The sequence below is a fragment of the Filicampus tigris genome, chromosome 18, assembly GCF_054856515.1.
Source record: "Filicampus tigris isolate MCC_2025a chromosome 18, RoL_Ftig_1.0, whole genome shotgun sequence".
Taxonomy (NCBI): domain Eukaryota; kingdom Metazoa; phylum Chordata; class Actinopteri; order Syngnathiformes; family Syngnathidae; genus Filicampus; species Filicampus tigris.
The window spans coordinates 1,015,479-1,032,619 of NC_141234.1; the positions used below are offsets into that span (position 1 = coordinate 1,015,479).

At 52.3% G+C, this 17,141-nt stretch overlaps 1 protein-coding gene across 1 annotated transcript; it reads left to right on the forward strand.

Annotated features, from left to right (window-relative positions):
• The first annotated feature begins 80 nt into the window (after nucleotides 1-80).
• On the forward strand, nucleotides 81-7,157 carry LOC147131809 (cell adhesion molecule CEACAM5-like). The gene is made up of 10 exons (XM_086013803.1): nucleotides 81-264; nucleotides 381-716; nucleotides 2,352-2,512; nucleotides 2,586-2,712; nucleotides 2,988-3,266; nucleotides 4,141-4,431; nucleotides 4,518-4,772; nucleotides 5,304-5,421; nucleotides 5,843-5,882; nucleotides 6,381-7,157. The coding sequence occupies exons 1-9, from the start codon at nucleotides 198-200 to the stop codon at nucleotides 5,859-5,861; spliced, it is 1,653 nt and encodes a 550-aa protein (XP_085869929.1). The 5' UTR covers nucleotides 81-197; the 3' UTR covers nucleotides 5,862-5,882; nucleotides 6,381-7,157.
• The last annotated feature ends 9,984 nt before the right edge of the window (nucleotides 7,158-17,141 follow it).

The following is a 17,141-nucleotide window of genomic DNA, read 5'->3' on the forward strand; positions in this document are numbered from 1 at the left end:
CCATCTGCAACACTTTGGAGTAGTGGCATCGGAATTTGTGAATGACTCACTCACACACTCACTCACTTGGCTGGCTCAGGCGAGGCCCCGCCCCCGCGGCCGCCGCAGAGTGCGCACGCGCGGGCTCACCTGGCTGGGTGTGACCGCGGAGGTGCGAGGACCTGGCTCTGCATTTTCTTCTCAGCTCCACGACGACCATGGCGGCGACGACGACGACGACGACGACGTTGACGTTCATCGCTGCGCTCCTGCTCGCCTTGTCGGGTAAGTGCTCGTTCGTCCGCTTCCGGTGCCGCGTGCAGGTGGGTGAGGACGCCACGTCCGGTTCGGTCCGACTGACCCGCAGGATGCCCCTCCCCCCCCACACCGCCCTCCCGCAGGACTGCGGTGCGCGGCGGCGCGCGACATTCTGCCGCCGGGCCCCGTGGACGCCGTGGTGGGCAGGAACGTGACCCTGGGGACGCTCCTGCAGAACCCCGAGTACACGTTCGTCATCTGGAACTTCAACGACGGCCGCGAGCAGATTCACGTGGCCACCGTGGGCTCCGCCGGACTCAAGGTGAACGCGCCCTACGATGGGCGCGCGTCCGTGGACGCCCAGAGCGGCGCGCTGCTGCTGAGCGCGCTCACGACGGCCGACAGCGGAGACTTCACCGTCAGCATCGTGAGCGCGGACGGCGGCACCGAGACCGCCGAGATACGACTGCGCGTGCTCGGTGAGTCAAGCCGGGCGCGCGAGGGAGGGCACAGGTGGCGCAGGGCAGCAACGAAGAAAGCTTTCCATGGAGAAAAAAAAAAAAAAGGAAAGGAAAGGAAAGCAAGTCCTTGAATGGACATGCGCGCGCAGGGTTGACGTGCATGTGTGACGTCTGTCTTTCGATTCCTTCCCGAGAGAAGAGGGGCGCGTTCAATCAGGTCGTGAAGAACTTTGATGTCCAGTGATTGCCGATCACCTCCAACTGCCCCTCTGATCGATTATTATTTAGAGCAGCTTCTCCTTTGTAACCTGCAGGAGTCCTGCGCAATTCCGGAAGCGCGCTGCAGCGGAATCAATTCTCGTCTATTCACCTTACCGTGCACATTGGGCAAAACAAAAGCAAGCAACTCCTCCCGCTCCCAAGCTTTTTTCAAGCTGAAGTCTTTGTTGCTGTTGGGGGGCGGGGGTGGAATATGCAACCTCGTTTGGAAGCAAGTATCTTCCGTTTCCATCACACACCGAAAAGGCTCGTGAACCGGAAAGAATTGCTTGCTTTTGTTTGGCCAAGTCAAACTTGGCACGCTCACACTTTGTCCTTCTGTCGCCGCGTCGCTCTCGTTGAGTGAACGCTCGCTCGAGCGCGAACAATTGCAAACATTCCGCCGTGAAGTCGTCAGGGTGCGGCCACTCTCCTCACACCTGGCGGGGGCGGATGTGGGGGGGCCGCGCGTCCTAACCTTTTCCCTCCATTCTCACTTCCTGCATACCTGTGTCCAAATGGGGATGACGTCATTTTCTGCACGGGACCACACCCACTTGTTGCCGCTTTGCAACAGGGACTACTTTCCGTGGCGGAGGGATGGCGCGGTCTCTTGCCGCCTGTTGCGGTGGTGTTTTTTTTCCTTTTCCCTCCTGTTTCTTTCTTTGCTCCTCTTTTCTCTGGCGGGTTGTCGTGAGACCTTGAAAAAAATTGACGTGGGCCAAAAGTATGCCTGTATGTCAACCGGACAAATTAGACCAGGGGTGTCAACCAAATTTTGGTGGCGGGTCACATTGTAGCTTGCGTTTCCTTCGGAGGGCCGTTTCGGCTGTCAGCCCCTAAAAATGTATCATTGGCTCATCCTACATAAACGCAACCAGTTGACGAATAACTCATTTTGAAATCGGACGCCAGTAAAATCCGTTTGCTCCAATACGATTACATTCAAAGGATTTCCAAAGAGCGATTGGCAAGAAAACTGTAGCAAGAAACATTTAGCTGAGGCCAGGTAAGTCGACGACGCCGTTTGTGCCGCAGATGTGCGGCGATGCCCGAAGGAAAGACGTTGCAAGCGCGCGGAATGAGAAGATGAGCTCAGGTTTTGCCGACGGGAATCGTTCACGGGGAGGCTTGAGTCAGCTCAATGCTTTCAAGCCAGGAAGGATTCGAATCGCTCGGCAACAACGACAACAAACGCAATGTGGCGCCGGCCGCTGTCATTTGGAACCGCTGTGGTATCGGGCCAATTGGAATGCACGCTTGAGATTCCAAAATAAGACACGATTGGGGAGTGAAGTGATTGACGGAAGGGAAACGTTGGGGGGGGGGGGGGGGGGGGTAATGTCTGAGCCGCTGCCATCGCAGTTAACGCCGGCCGGGCGGGTGCGCACGCAGAGCCCGTGTCCAGCGTGAAGGTGAGCGCCAACCTGGCCGAGGCGCTGGAGCACAACAGCACGCTGATCCTGAGCTGCGCCGCCAAGGGCTCCTTCCTCAAGTTCACGTGGCTCAACGGCAGCGCGCCCGTCACGCCCGGCGAGCGGCTGGCCATCGTGGAGGTCAGAGGTCAAGCCCGCTCGGCCCCCGCCCGCCCCGCCCCAACTCTGAGCCCCGCTCGCCTTTCGCCATCAGGAGGAGGACAGCAGTCAGCTGACCATCACCGGCGTGCTGCGCAGCGACCTGACGCAGCCCGTCTACTGCAGCGCCGCCAACAAACTGGAGACGGAGAAGAGCGCCCCCTTCAGCCTGCCCGTCCACTGTGAGTACGGCGCCGCCTGCCCAGCCCGTGGCCGCAAAGTGCACTGTGCATGGAGCGTGTGTGTGTGTGTGTGTGTGCGCGCGTGTGCGCGTGTCCACCTTACACTTGGTGGTCATGTTGGTGTTGACATTGCGGGGAATTCCACCCACACGAGCGGCCGGCCGCACACACTCGCACACTTGACACAATGAAGCTTTGTTGAGCCTTGTCGACTGAGTCACGCCGCGCGGCGTGAGCCCGCCCAAGCCTGACGCCGGCCCTGTGGTCTCCTCCAGACGGTCCGGACGAGGCCGCCGTCACGGCGTCCGACCCGTCGGCCTTCGTGCGGGCCGGCTCCGACTTCAACCTGACCTGCGTCGCGCCCTCCAGCCCGCCCGCCACCTTCACGTGGTACCGGAACCAGACCCTGATGGACGCCGAGGGCCCCGTGCTGACGCTGCAGGCGGTGCAGCGCCGGCCCCTGTGGCAGCAGATGAGCCAGTACACGTGCAGAGCCGCCAACGCCAAGACCAAGCGGGCGGTCGCCTCGCCCGCCGTCTCCTTCGCCGTCATGGGTGAGTCGACAAACGGGCAGGGGCCACACAAGCGCATCCCAAATGCATCTGGCAAGTTGCGAGGGACGCTTTCGTTTGGATTGCCAAGAGGAAGCGGCAGGAGACGGCAGCCGAGCATGGAGCGAACGGCGCCGCGGCCCCTCGCTTGCCGTTCACGTCGGCGCTCGCCGCGATAAGGCAAAAGGCCAAACAAATGTGCCGACGTGGCGAGCGAGTCCAAACTGAGGCCGCTTCGCCCGCTGGTGCCCAATGGCAACCTCGCACGTAGACGCACGCAACGCACAAGTGCACTCCAAATAGACACGCACGCACGCACGCACTCACTTGCTGTGGCCCCTCCCTCCTTGTAAATTTCTCGACTGCTTCTGGGAACCTGCTCAACCAGTGTTACTGTCGGGCGGGGGTCAGCTTCACTTCTGCCCTGAAGACTTTCACGCTTTTCTCCGCTTGTTTGAAGGCATACTTCATTGCCACTTCATCTTTTTTTTTTCCAACTCTTTTTTGGAACACCACTCTGCCGTTTTCCTCCGTCGACCGGATGTGCGCGCGCCTTTCAATCCGCCACACCAAATCAACGAACGTCGTGTCTTCAAGCGGAAGCCGACCCAAACGTATTTTTCAAGAATATATCTTCGATGCGGGCCCGCTCGTCTGAACACGGCGTTCTGATGAATATTGCGTTAGTGGAATAAGAGTTCATCCCCCCCATCTCCCGGGGAGGGGGGGAGGCGGCCATTTTCTCACTTCTGTCGACTGAAAATGACGTCACAGCGGCTCAGGCGACAACCAATCACGGCTCAGCTTCGGGAAAGAAGTGAGCCACGATTGGTCGTTACCCGAGCAAGAGTCCCAAGTGGCTTTTGCGCCTTTGCAGAGGCGGTGTCGGGCGTGCAAATGAGCGGGCCGGCCCAGGGCGCCGTCCTCCTGGCCGGCAACGGCTCGGCCAACCTCAGCTGCCGGGCGGCGGCGGGCCCGGTCGGCAGCCGAACGTGGCTGAAGGACGGCCGGCCCCTGGCGGCGGAGAGCGGCGGCCGCGTGACGGTGGCGCCCGACGGCTCCTGGCTCAGCTTGGCGCCGCTGCACGAGGACGACAACGGCCGCTTTGAGTGTCGGCTGGCCAACGCCGTCAGCGAGGAGACGGCCGCCTACCAGATGCTCGTCAACTGTGAGTGGGCAAACGCCAACCTCCTTCGCCGCGGGGCCCCAGAGCTGACCGCCACCGTTTGGCGCGGCGCCGCTTCCTGTCCGCAGTCGGTCCCGAGGCGGTGAGCGTGAGCGGGGACAGCGCGGTGGAGGTGCGCGACGCCGTCACCCTCAGCTGCTCGGCCGCCTCCGTGCCGCCCGCCAACTTCACCTGGAAGTTCAACGGGACGCTGACCCCCGTCAAGACGGCCACCTACGACATCGCCCAGGCCGTCTACAAGAACACGGGCGCCTACATGTGCCAGGCGCACAACGCGGTCACCGGCAAGAGCGCCGCCTACACGCACAACCTGTCCGTCAAAGGTGAGGCGCCCGCGCTGAGCCGCGGCGGCCGCGAACCTCGCCGGTCGCCCGCCGTTGCGCCTTTGCCGCCGCTTCTTGCCGCCCTTGCCAAGGGGACCTTTGGCTCTCTCTCTCTCTTTCTCTCGTTCTCTCTCTCTCTCTTTCTCTTTCTCTCTTTCTTTCTCTCCCTCCCTCCGTCCGGGGCTCCTTTGGCGCTCGCTCGCATGGCACCGTTAGCACCTAGCACCACCTTTGGTCGCCCACCGCTGCGGGTGCTGCAGCACTGACTTCCACCTTGGGTCTTTTTGCACTCCCCACCGGGCGATTTGCGCTCACTTCCTGCCAGCGCAAGGAAGAGCGAGGCGGGCGGGCGCCCTGCGGCCACCGCTCTGGGTCCTTTGCCACTCTCTTCCTGTCCCCGCTTCCCACCGTCGGCCGGGCGGGTCCCCCGGTGGCTGCCAGCCCGAGTCTTTGGGGTTCTTTTGCGCTCACTTGTGGCCTTTGCAAAAGGGGGGGCATTTGTGGCGGCGCTCACTCGCTGTTCTCGCACAGAGGAGGGCGCGCTGGAGGAAGGCCTGTCGGACGGCGCCATCGCCGGAATCATCATCGGCATCCTGGCCGCTTTGGGCGTGGCCATCGGCGTGGTCATGTACTGCAGGCAGAAAGTTCCGTAAGTAGGCGTCCGTGTGCTCGGCGCTTAGCGGGCCAAGGAAAGTCTTCCGGTCCCGTCGGGATTATTGCCGTTTCCTCTCGATCACATGCGCACCATTATGCGTGTGGGAATGCATTTGCACCAATGTTGGCGGTGTGACGTCGCGAGGGCTCGACGTGCGTGCATGCGTGCGCGCGCGCCTGCCTGCCTGCCACCTCCCCCAGGGCAGTCTTGACGAGCTGCCCGACAGCATTCCTCACTGCAAGTGTGTGGACACACCTTGTTGCTGCCGTGCGCGCACACGCACAGCCTGGCCTGGCCCGAACACGACAGCAAACTTGATGTACGCACTTCATGATGTCTTTTCATTTGTGGCTCATCTTATTGTATGTGTGTGCGCGTGTTGGGATGTGGTGTGAATGCGTGTTTGTGTACTTAGGGTGGAGTCGCCGTACTAGTGAACGTGGTGCGCACTGCTGGTAAGTGTCTGGTGCGCGCGCATACACACACACGCGTCATTTGATTAGCAAAGAGGGTTTGGTTGCCACGGTTACCATTCAAATGAATGCATATGAGCCAGTTCGGCGCTCCGAAGGGTCTAAAGCAGCCAAGTCAAAGCCGGGGCGTTTGCGTCGCTCTTCCTTTTGGCCGCCGTCGGCTTCCTTTTGCCGCTGAAACTTTTGGCCTTGGCCAGGGCGTCAAGATCAGGCGTCCGGTCCCATTTGCGGCGTCAAATCCCATTTGGCCGTTTAGCGGCAGCCAAGTCCGGAATGTCACAGAAGCGGTCGTCGCGGTGGACAAAAATTGTCCGTTTGTGTTTGCCATCCCCGACCGACCGGTTCCGGCCCGCAAGCCGCGTGTTTGACGCCGCTGCTCTCGTCCGTTTAGGCATCGGTAGGCACCCTTGGGATGATTACGATGTCTTTCAATCACGTGTGTGTGTGTGTGTGTGTGTGTGTGTGTGTGTGTGTGTGTAGGAGGTTCCAGTCCAAACATCGGAGCTTGTGGCTTTTCTGTGCCGTGTCCGTGCGGGACCCAGCCGGGACGCTGGCCACAACTCGGAAGCTTTGTTTGGCTTCGTGGCGGGAATCTCCTTCCATCCTCGTTTGTCGCTCGTCGTCTGTTTGTCGCCTTCAACACGCCTCCTGCACGCCTTCCTACCACCCGACCGCCTTGTTTCAGAAGCAGTTTGCTCAGCCCCGCCGCCGCCGCCGCCGCCGCCGCCTCCCAGGCTGACTGCTGGAAACCGGAGGACACACACACACACACAGCTGCACTTCAAACACGCACGCGCACACCCCCACACACACACACAGACAGTGGTCCTCCTCCGGGAATGTGAGGACAAGTCGCAACTGGCTAACGGAAAAACCGGCGAAGGCGGGCGGTCCCGGCTGTGACTTTTGGCGGGAGAAGATTTTGCTTTCATGTTTTTGTAACTTTTGAATGTTTGAAATGACTTCCGGTTTGTGAGTGTGTGCGTGCGCCGAAGTATTTATTGTGTGAGAAGTGGAGCTGAAGGTCATCGCAGGCCACGCGCACGCTCATGTCGAGTTTGGCGCGAGCAGTCCGTCAACATCGGTGCGCTTGCGTAGCACGCTAAGTGTGGCTAGCTCCCACCACCTTTTGGTTTTCGTGACTTGTTTTTTGTTAAAGCTTTTAATATGCAAAACGTTGTTTTTGTTTTGTCTACTTGTGGGAAAAGAAAAGAATAAAAACCAAAGTTGTTGTCCACTTTGACACCAAACCACCAATCGGAGTGCATGTGTGCATTTGAAGCAGCCAATCACAGCCTGGGGCAACACGTTGTGTTTGTGTGCGTGCGCAAGTGTACTTTTTTTTCTGGTGTGTGGGTGTGGGTGTGTGTGTGTGTGTGGTGGGGGCAATTGGGAACGTCGAAATGTTTGTGTCCCAACATGCCTCACAATCACCCTGGAATGTGTGCGTGTGTGTGATGCTGACAGAAGCTTTGTGGAATTTTGCTCATTGCTCATTAACGAGCATTTGTGAGCTGTGTGGCCGAAGATCACGTGACGCTCGTGCACGAGCGTGATTCGTGTACCCTCGAATCCAACACCCCACATTCCTGCATGGCCTGTCAGCGCTTGCCTTGTTCCACATCAACAAGTGACACTTGCCGCTCCGATTTGGCCGGAGTCTTCTGGGGTGGTTGGGTTGGCTGGGGGGGGGGGAATAGGAGGGGGGCGTGTGGCGCTCAGGAAGGGGCTGCTTAACTCGACACGGCTCGGCCGGCGTGACCACAGGGGGCAGCAGAGAGCCCCGCCAGCCGGGGGCCGTCTCCTTCGAAGACACTGCAGTACCATTTTGTGAGCGGGGAGGCGCCAGCGAGTTGACTCGCATGTGTTCGCTCGCGGTGCGCTTGCAGCGCCACCTGCTGGATGATCACGACCGCGCGTGGGCGTGACCTCCACCGAGTGGCTTCGCAAAATGATGGCCGCTAGAGGGCGCCCGAGCTGCTACTTGTTCTCTGCCTTCCTTTGGTCCCTCGTGAACCAAATTGCCCCCCCCTCCTCCCTAATTGTACAAGTCAGCCTTTGGTCCATCTTGGTTGACCTTGGATTGGATTGCAAACAGAGTTGGACCTTTCCCTTGTGTTTCTTGCCTTGTTTGTGTGTCTGGTTAGGTTGTGGGGTGCGCCTGTGCTTGCGTTAGCCAATGGGCTCCCTCCAAGGCTTGGTGTCTTGCACAGGTGTTCCTGATTGTCTCGTCAATTTGTTTGTGTTGAGTTCCCTGCTTTCTCTCAGTCCTCGTGGCTTCGTTGTCATGTTGGCTTGCTGCTGGCCTGTTGTCAAGTCTTGATTTGGTTCTGTTTTTATTTGGGGGGCTTTTGTTGAGATTCAGATGACCTTCCTTTTGTGTGAAGCGATACATTTGTCTGCAGTGTAGCAGAGCACATGTATCCCCCCCCCCGCACCCCCAACCACGTCAGTTGTTCAAAGACACTTGATCTCCTAAAAGATGTTCCTCCGCTCTTGCTCGTTTTGTTCTCCAGAAAAGAGAGTGTCCATCCTGTTTATTTGTTGCTGTGTGTCAGAGTTCCATTTGCAACTGACCATTTCCAAGCGACATTTTAGCAGAACTCAATGACTTTCGCTCCAATTGTAATGCTCTCGAAAAGTTTGGTTGAGTGAATCGGCTCTTGGTCGCATTTGGATTTTGGCTTGTTTTGCTGCCCCTTCTTGTCCAAAGTGCCACACGGCGTCTTGAAGTATTGGCGTGATTGAGATAGCCCTCCTAACAGTCAGGTCGGTTCTTCCTAGGAGAAAGGATAAAAATTTTTTTTTTTTAAATGTCACGACCGACTGTCGATGACAGTTTGCTTGTGCTTGAAACGATGACGGACGGGCAAAATGGAGCAAATTTCCCGCCCGTGCGTGTTTCCTGATGACGCCAGTCCAATGAAAGCTCTTTCCAAAGGCATTGTTAAGACCTGGATGCCGTTGAACTCCGTCCGGCTGAACCAGGACAAAAGTGAAGGCGCAGTTGTCGGGGCCCGGGCCCGGAGAGAGAAACTTTTGTCGGAATTACCAGCGCTGGATTTTCCCCCCGAGTCAAAACCCCGGATGTCATTTTTGGACTCTGAGCTCACTGTCATGACACAAGAGCAAACAATGTCGCATTCAAGCTCCCAAAGGCCATCAGTCGAGTCCGCCCCATTCTCTCAACACGGAGATGCGAGCGTATGCTTTCATCAGCAGGTGGCTTGATGATGGTAATGATCCGTCCGCTTTGTGCTCTTCCCAAAACGGGAACTTCAGGTTTCCCGCTGCGACAGACGTGACAAGCACGTGCCCTGAGCGAGATCAGGAGGCGAGAGCACATTCGACTCAGTTGAAAATGGCCGCAGCGGCTTCTCGTCTGTTTTGACGACGGCGTGGAAAGCTTCTTCGGCTGGTTCGCGAGCGTCTTGATGCTCCGGGACACGGTTGTCTTTCTTTCAAAGTCGCGTTTCCCCTCGGAACGCTGGCGGGGCCCCGAGGTCCCCCGGACCCGGCCTTAGACACATTCCTAAGGTCGCGACACACCCGCAGGGAGGTGTCCTTCCAATTTGACAGCCCCCGTCTGCGGACGGTTGCCGAGAAGCGTTTTTTGAACTGAGCTCACATCGATGCTTTCTTGTCTTCACTTTCATTGACTTTTTGTAGGAATATTATCTTGATGTCGTTTTATAATGTCAAGTCTGATGTTTGAAATCATTGTATACATGTTATTGTTTGTTCAGTATGAACTCCTTATCTGTAACCCGAGCGTTGATTGATTTGGGGTTGATTTTCACTTGGAGTTGCATCGTATGTATGACAATGACTTTATGAATAAAGCAAGATTTGATTCATTTTTCATTTGACCTTCTCCGACTGTTCTTTCCGCTCTTAATTCCGCTGCACCTCTTCCGGTCGGGCTCGGTGCTGCTTGGGCCCCGAAATTGGGACTCGAGGCGGGCGGAGGCGGAAGTAGGTCGACGGAAGCGCTTTTAAAATGATAGACGGAGCAACCGACGGCTGGCGATAAACAGACGGCCATATTTGAGTAAAGTGCCCACCTCCTTTGGAATCCTATCCCAAATTGCAGGCCACAATTAGACTAACCACGGCCTGCTCGCCAGTCAACGGCGGACTGCGTCGAGATAAACAACATGGACACCAACGAGAAGCGCAACAAATGAAAAGTGATCGCCACGGGGCCGACATAAGAAAGCAAAATGTCATTTGATAATTTTACAACACTTTTCACAGATATCCATGAATGAAATACACCAAAGTGCTCAAAGTGAAAGCGCTCAGGAAAAGGGACTAAAGGAGCTCGGTGAAATTGGCCGTACATGACGAGGTACGGCGATCGGCAGCCCGGGTGGCCGCCATCTCCCGTGTATCGCCTGTATGCGGAACGTCCCATTTTTGCCACGAGCGAGCGAGCGCGAGCGCGAGCTTGAGCGCGAGCGCGCTTCAGGCATGTGAGCTCGCTCGCTCGCACGCCTCGTATTCAGTCGACGACCTGCAGGATGTACGGGAAGATGCCGCCACGACTGCGTTCATTTGTTGAGACTGAATTAAAAGAACAAAAGTGAAAGTCTAAAAATAGTAAGTCTCATTCAGCTAAAGTCTCTCTCGCGCACACACACACACTGTACTTCTTTTGCGTCATTTGTCCTGGTGAGAGACGTCAGGAGCTGTGTGGGCCATTCGCCGGGACCTCGCTCAAGTGTTCTCCTTTTGGCTCTCCTTGCCCGCATGCCAGGGCATCACTCCACCTTAATTGATTGTGCCCTTTTGTACCGGCTACACTTTTACATTTACATTTGCTTTCACGAGTCCAAATGCCACAATACTGTAGTTGCGGGAAGAAAGGAAGGACAACGTGAAACAAGTCCAAGGCAGAGAGTCGTCATCCCGTTTCGCCTTCCGTCTGGCTGCGCGTCCCGGCCGGCGGGCGGCGCGGCGGGTGGGCCGTCAGGCTCGGAAGTCAGGGCAAGGATGGAGAAGAGCGGCTCGGCGGGCCTCGCGGGAGGGTTCTTCTGGCCACGCATGGCTGCGGATGTAGACACAAAAATAAAGACCTGTAATCGTTGTGTACGACGGAAAGCCCCTCCCGAACGAGCTGCGCCGCTGGTAAACATCAACACTAGTAGGCCGCTGGAGCTGTTATGTATGAATTATTTGACATTGGAACCTGACAAAAGCGACACGAAAGACATCTTGGTCCTCACGGATCATTTCACAAAGTATGCGGTGGCTATTCCAACAGCCAAGCAAAAGGCCAACACCGTTGCTAAATGTCTGTGGGAAAATGTTATTGTGCGTTATTCAGGCTCCTGATTTCGAATCCCGCCTCATCAATGAACTTTGGGACATTTCCAGCATTGACCCACGTCTGGGTCATTGAACTGTGGTGGAGCCACGGAAGGATCAATGGGGTCAGGGGGGGAGGCAAGATGGACTTTCGATCACAGCTGGTTGTCCTTGAGTGGATTGAACTATAGTCGACGAACTGGATTATGCACTGAATAAATGTATATTATCTACTGTGTATTCTATTCTATGAACTGTTTATATACATATATATATATATATATATATATATATATATATATATATATATATATATATATATTCATTCAATGATTGGTGTATTGTCACTTATATGGTTTTGTTAATACATATCTAAAGCAAAATCTCAGTCTCCTGTCCACTCTCTCCTTGAGTAAAGCTTCGATCTTCTGTTGACTAGCTTATTGATGGCTGCATTACAATTGTGCCCTGGTTCGTGTTTTCTGAACCAGGTGCCACACCTACGTTTTGGTTCGGCCGCGCTCGAGAACACCGCACACTTGATGACAAGGAAAAAAAATCCCTTCTCCTGACTGGCTGCCCTTTGAGTCTTCAGTCATCCCACGCAGGGTTCATCCAGTTTGTTGTCATAGCAAACGTTTGTCGGCGTACATTTCGGGTGACCGTGTACCCATTGTGAATGTTCAAAATGTTAAGAACAGTCAACCCGTTTATCACGGCTGTCAGGACTTTATGGGGGGGGGTTCTTTGCTGCAAAAGATGGAGAACCCAAATGCAGGGAAGCAGGCTAGCGAGACCCTTTTTCAAGGTGGTCTCCCACAGAAAACTGTTTGAGACAAGTTAAAGTGTTTGGGAAAGTCTTTGAAATATCTTTTAGGGTTGGGGTTAGGGTTAGGGTTAGGGTTAGGGTTGAGGGTTAGGGTTGAGGGTTAGGGTTGAGGGTTAGGGTTAGGGTTAGGGTTGAGGGTTAGGGTTAGGGTTAGGGTTAGGGTTGAGGGTTAGGGTTAGGGTTAGGGTTGAGGGTTAGGGTTGAGGGTTAGGGTTAGGGTTGAGGGTTAGGGTTGAGGGTTAGGGTTGAGGGTTAGGGTTAGGGTTGAGGGTTAGGGTTAGGGTTAGGGTTAGGGTTGAGGGTTAGGGTTGAGGGTTAGGGTTGAGGGTTAGGGTTGAGGGTTAGGGTTAGGGTTAGGGTTGAAGGTTAGGGTTAGGGTTAGGGCTAGGCTGAAGATTCACAAGCATTCATCACTGAGTGAGATTGCACCTTTAGTGCCAGTTCTCACTTGGTCTCTCTCTGCTGACCCAGTTCTCCAAACATGAGGTCAAACGTGTTGGCTTTCAGTGCCTTATTTGACACTCCTACTTCAAGTGGACGGTAAAACTACCGCAAACAAAAGGAACGGACACAATGCGAATATCACTAAAATGTGGGTTGCTTTCACTAAGTAACAGTTTGTGAGCAAAATACAAAGAACATGAGCTTTGTTGACGTGGATACTGTTTTGTACTGTTGTGACACCTCCACCTTTTCACCCATCAAGCCTTAAAGCGCCTTGCTCAACATCTTCCCAAAACCCAAGGGTGACTACGGAATCACTCTCTAAAACCTGAAGTTTTGCAGCAAATTGAACACCTAATAAATACTTCTGTAGCAGATAAAATATTTGAGACATGTGACTTTCACATAGGCCTGAGTTTAATATTAGTTACTGTTTCAATCAAAATTTCAAAAAGTGTCAGTGCAAGAGAAGCACTATTTTATCTATCCTGTTACAAAGACGTCAATATCGTCATTGTCTATAAACTTATATCTTAACCATATATCACGATCGACCGGTTCCACTGGTTCAAAGTCCACAAGAGCATCATCTATATCACCTGACGTTACTCATTTCAGAGCTTCGGCGACCGACGCGTCCGTCATTATGAGTCGAAAGAGTTCCGGAACATCCTCCGCCGGCTTACGACGCCGTCACGTGTATATTCTGATGCATTTCATTGGCTAAGAGACCGAGAATTGGATTGAAATAAAGAAACTGACGTATACACTCTCCCGGCTCTAAAGGTAGAAAGACGCCCCAGCGCTCCCGGCCTAAATAGGTCAAACGGCAACAAACAAGACAGAGAAAGGGATTTTGATGACAGTATTAGCCTAACACGGGCTAAAATGGCAACGGCCGTTTGACAGCGGTGTGACGTGCGGATCCACTTAAACGTGGCCTGATTTAGATTTGCAGTGGGACGAAGTAGACACACAGACGTGCTACTAAACGTTAACAACTTGCATTATCACACACGCATATGGGCACCAGCGTATATATTTCCACTTCTGACGGAACAGAAAAAACAGAAAAAAAATAATAAAATAATATATATATATATATATATATATTCGTCCCGTACCGTCTTGGCGATGGAGTGCGAGCGGTGGAACGAACAAGAACTGTGTGTCGGCGTTGTTCGACCTCCATGCGGTGTGTTGCAGGTAACACTTTAAATATGCTAACACATGTAAGACGGCATCACCCCGATACAGTTATCGGGGGTAGAAAAAAGAAAGCCTTATCCCCGCTACTTTTAGGCAGCCTGGAGATGTGAAAGCACACAGAGCCGAATATATGAGTAGAAATCGGCATATACATAGCAACATCCATGCGCCCATATGCTTTAGTCTAGGAGCCGGGCTTCAAACGTTTATTACACATGCTGGAGCCCCGTTACAATGATCCATCCCGGGCGCATATTAGCAAGATCGCACTCCCTGTCATATACAATCGCACAAAAGCCGTGGTGGAGCATGAGCTGTCCTCTGCTGCGCTTATAATCAAATTAAAGTTACTAGTTGGCAAGTGCTAGCTGACTTTATCTGCAACCTCATTCTATCCATACAAGAAAGGGGGGTTTCCTGTATTTAATCTTTTTTTTTTATCATTATCATTATTATTATTATTTTTGAACAACCCTAATGTGAATTTTATTCTACTTTGTGCTTTTATAACAGGGAATGTTTCTTGCTGTATAGCAAATTGAATTGTTTGCTTACTCTCTGTTAAGACTATATTTTAAAAAAACAACCTAGTCTTTTGTGAACCGTTACACCCCTAATATATATATGTGTATATATATATATATATGTATATATATATATATATATATATACATATATATATATACATATATATATATATATATATATATATATATATATATATATATATATATATATATATATATATTGTGTTAATGTGTTCCAAAATAAGTACGTTGTTCAATTCATTGCAAATAGCAGTTCATCCACCGATGACGTCGCTTCGGAAAAAGGGAGTGGAATTCATTTGCAACAGTTGAGTGTTCATCTGGTCTTGATATGAAGGCAAAGTGAAGGCACTGTCGAGGTTAGAAGGCTTGACTTTCCGAAGAACCTCTTCAACTTGTTAACTGGGATTAGGGTAACATTCCAGACAACGGCGATACCCCTTAATCCGGTGGCCGGTCAAAGGAGCTCGGAATGGTGCCATGCAGACAAATCGGCCTCTGTGCATGCGACAATGACACGTTTGATGTCAATAACGATGAAGGTGGATCAACAGAGATTCTCGTAATCAGCTTGCGTCCACTTATACATGTTGCTTGTGCAGTAGCAGTTAGTGATTCAACTTCTTAACTTAAGCACAGTTAAAAAATCAAGGACGGACTCTGAAATGCAAACAATACAGTATATACTGTCAATTATATGCTAATACGTGTTTTGGTAACTTGGCACAACGATAGGAAACAAATTATTTTTCTCTCCTTTACTAACTTCCTTTGTGTTCCTACTGAGAAGATGGCAGTGATCTGGCAGAATGAAACATCACCAAAAATGTGAAATAAATACATGATAGCAAGTGGTTAAGTGGTCCTTTTATGAACGCTTGCAGTGTTTGTCAGTGAGAAGATAAACAACATGGATCATAGTACAGATCATCAACAATAGAACGCATTAGCAAAGCATGTATCAACAACATTAGAGACCATTTTAATTCACGTGCAATGTCATGCAGATGATGAACAACATTCAGTTGCTAAATCAGGATGAAACTATGATGAGGAAGTAGTACCATTCCGTACCAAGGAGTGTACACGTCCGTTCTTGTGACTTGTTGTTTCGGTACAGCTGCAATTAAAGCAGCACCACACCTTACAATTCCAATGCTTGAGCGTGGATAATTAACGCGCTAATTATCATAGCTTTGTCGTCATGCGCTGTCACCCGACCGCATTCTGCACATAACATTTGCATCGTGACGACAGCTCGCCGGTGTCAGTTCATTAACAGAAGCACTCAAAGGCAGATGCTCGTAACTTACTCTAGTGGGGAACATAGGATGGCAAATAACCTGGATCAGAACCAGCTAGTCACTGCCTCTGACAGGAAAAAATAACCTACTAGAGCCAGTGAGTGAAGTCATCAGACACTAAGCCTAACGCCAAACCAAAAACAGAGCCAGTTGATCAGTTCCTCAGAGAGGAGGGAAACTTGAACTGGTCAGTCAGTTTCAAGACCAGCGAACAGAAACAGCACCACGCTTACTCAAATGGGCAGTAACCTTGAACAGAAGCAGACAGTCACTTCCTAAGACAGGAAGTAACCTTGAACAGAAGCAGTCAGTCACTTCCTAAGACAGGAAGTAACCTTGAACAGAAGCAGTCAGCCACTTCCTAAGACAGGAAGTAACCTTGAACAGAAACAGTTTGTCACTTCCTAAGACAGGAAGTAACCTTGAACAGAAGCAGTCAGCCACTTCCTAAGACAGGAAGTAACCTTGAACAGAAGCAGTCGGCCACTTCCTAAGACAGGAAGTAACCTTGAACAGAAACAGTTTGTCACTTCCGAAGACAGGAAGTAACCTTGAACAGAAGCAGTCAGCCACTTCCTAAGACAGGAAGTAACCTTGAACAGAAGCAGTTTGTTAATTCTTGAAACAGGAAGCAACAATGAACTGAACCAGATGGTCAGTTCCTCAGACAGGAGGAAACAGAGAACAGAACCAGTTTGTCCATTCTTTAGACAGGGAGCAACCTTGAACAGAGCTAACACCTCACTTCCTTTTTGGACCCAATTGGTCAGATGGGACGCAAGCTTGAACACAACCACTCAGTCAATGCCTCAGAAACAGAAGCAGTCAGGCAGTTCTTCCAACGGGACGTAACCTTGACCAGAAGCAGCCAGCCAATGTCTTCAAAAGGAGGTGACCTTGCCTCGGACCAAAGCAGTCAGTCACTTCCTCGGAAGGCAAATAACCTTGACCAGAAGCAGCCAGTCAGTTCCTCAGACGGGAAGTAACCTCGAACAGAACCAGTCTGTGAGATCCTCAGACAGGAAGAAACCTTGAAGGGAAGCATCCAGTCAGTGCCTGTCAGAAGGAAGGAATTAAGGCATTTGGTCAGGATGACTGTCAGCAATCACGAGTCATAGTCATGAGGGTGATGGCACAAGGTGCGTTGTTGCTGACTGATGGTGTGCTGGTGGAGGTGGACACTTAAGACACTACAATGTTCCCGAAGGTTTCCATCAGCCCCAAAGGGGGACACGCGGCGCCTGACTTTAGAAGATCGATGGCAAAGCTTTCCAAGGGAAACGTTTGGGAACTTTGAATCATTCTCAGCACAAGTAAAAATAATCAGATGGTTATTTCCCAGTTGTAACCTGTTCTGCGTCTGCTTCTGAAACATCCAATGTGACGTCAGTTGCCTAATTGATTGATTGCAGGCTGCAAAAAAAATGTAGCTTGACCAGATTCACTTCTTGACGCAGCACGCAAACAATTATGCATTTGCAGAAGAAGAAGGAGGAATAATTGAGGCCTCGCCTTAATAAGGGCGTGACAAGAGTTTGGTTGCGCTCTTTATGAGCAAATACCACGTAGCTGGATGACTACATAGTACGTTGATGAA

Excerpts from the sequence above, each read along its gene's own strand:
- LOC147131809 (XM_086013803.1), top strand. The coding sequence starts at position 198 with ATGGCGGCGACGACGACGACGACGACGACGTTGACGTTCATCGCTGCG. Across the intron at positions 4,432-4,517 it reads CTACCAGATGCTCGTCAACT|TCGGTCCCGAGGCGGTGAGC; the intron begins GTGAGTGGGCAA and ends TCCTGTCCGCAG. Across the intron at positions 4,773-5,303 it reads GCACAACCTGTCCGTCAAAG|AGGAGGGCGCGCTGGAGGAA; the intron begins GTGAGGCGCCCG and ends GTTCTCGCACAG.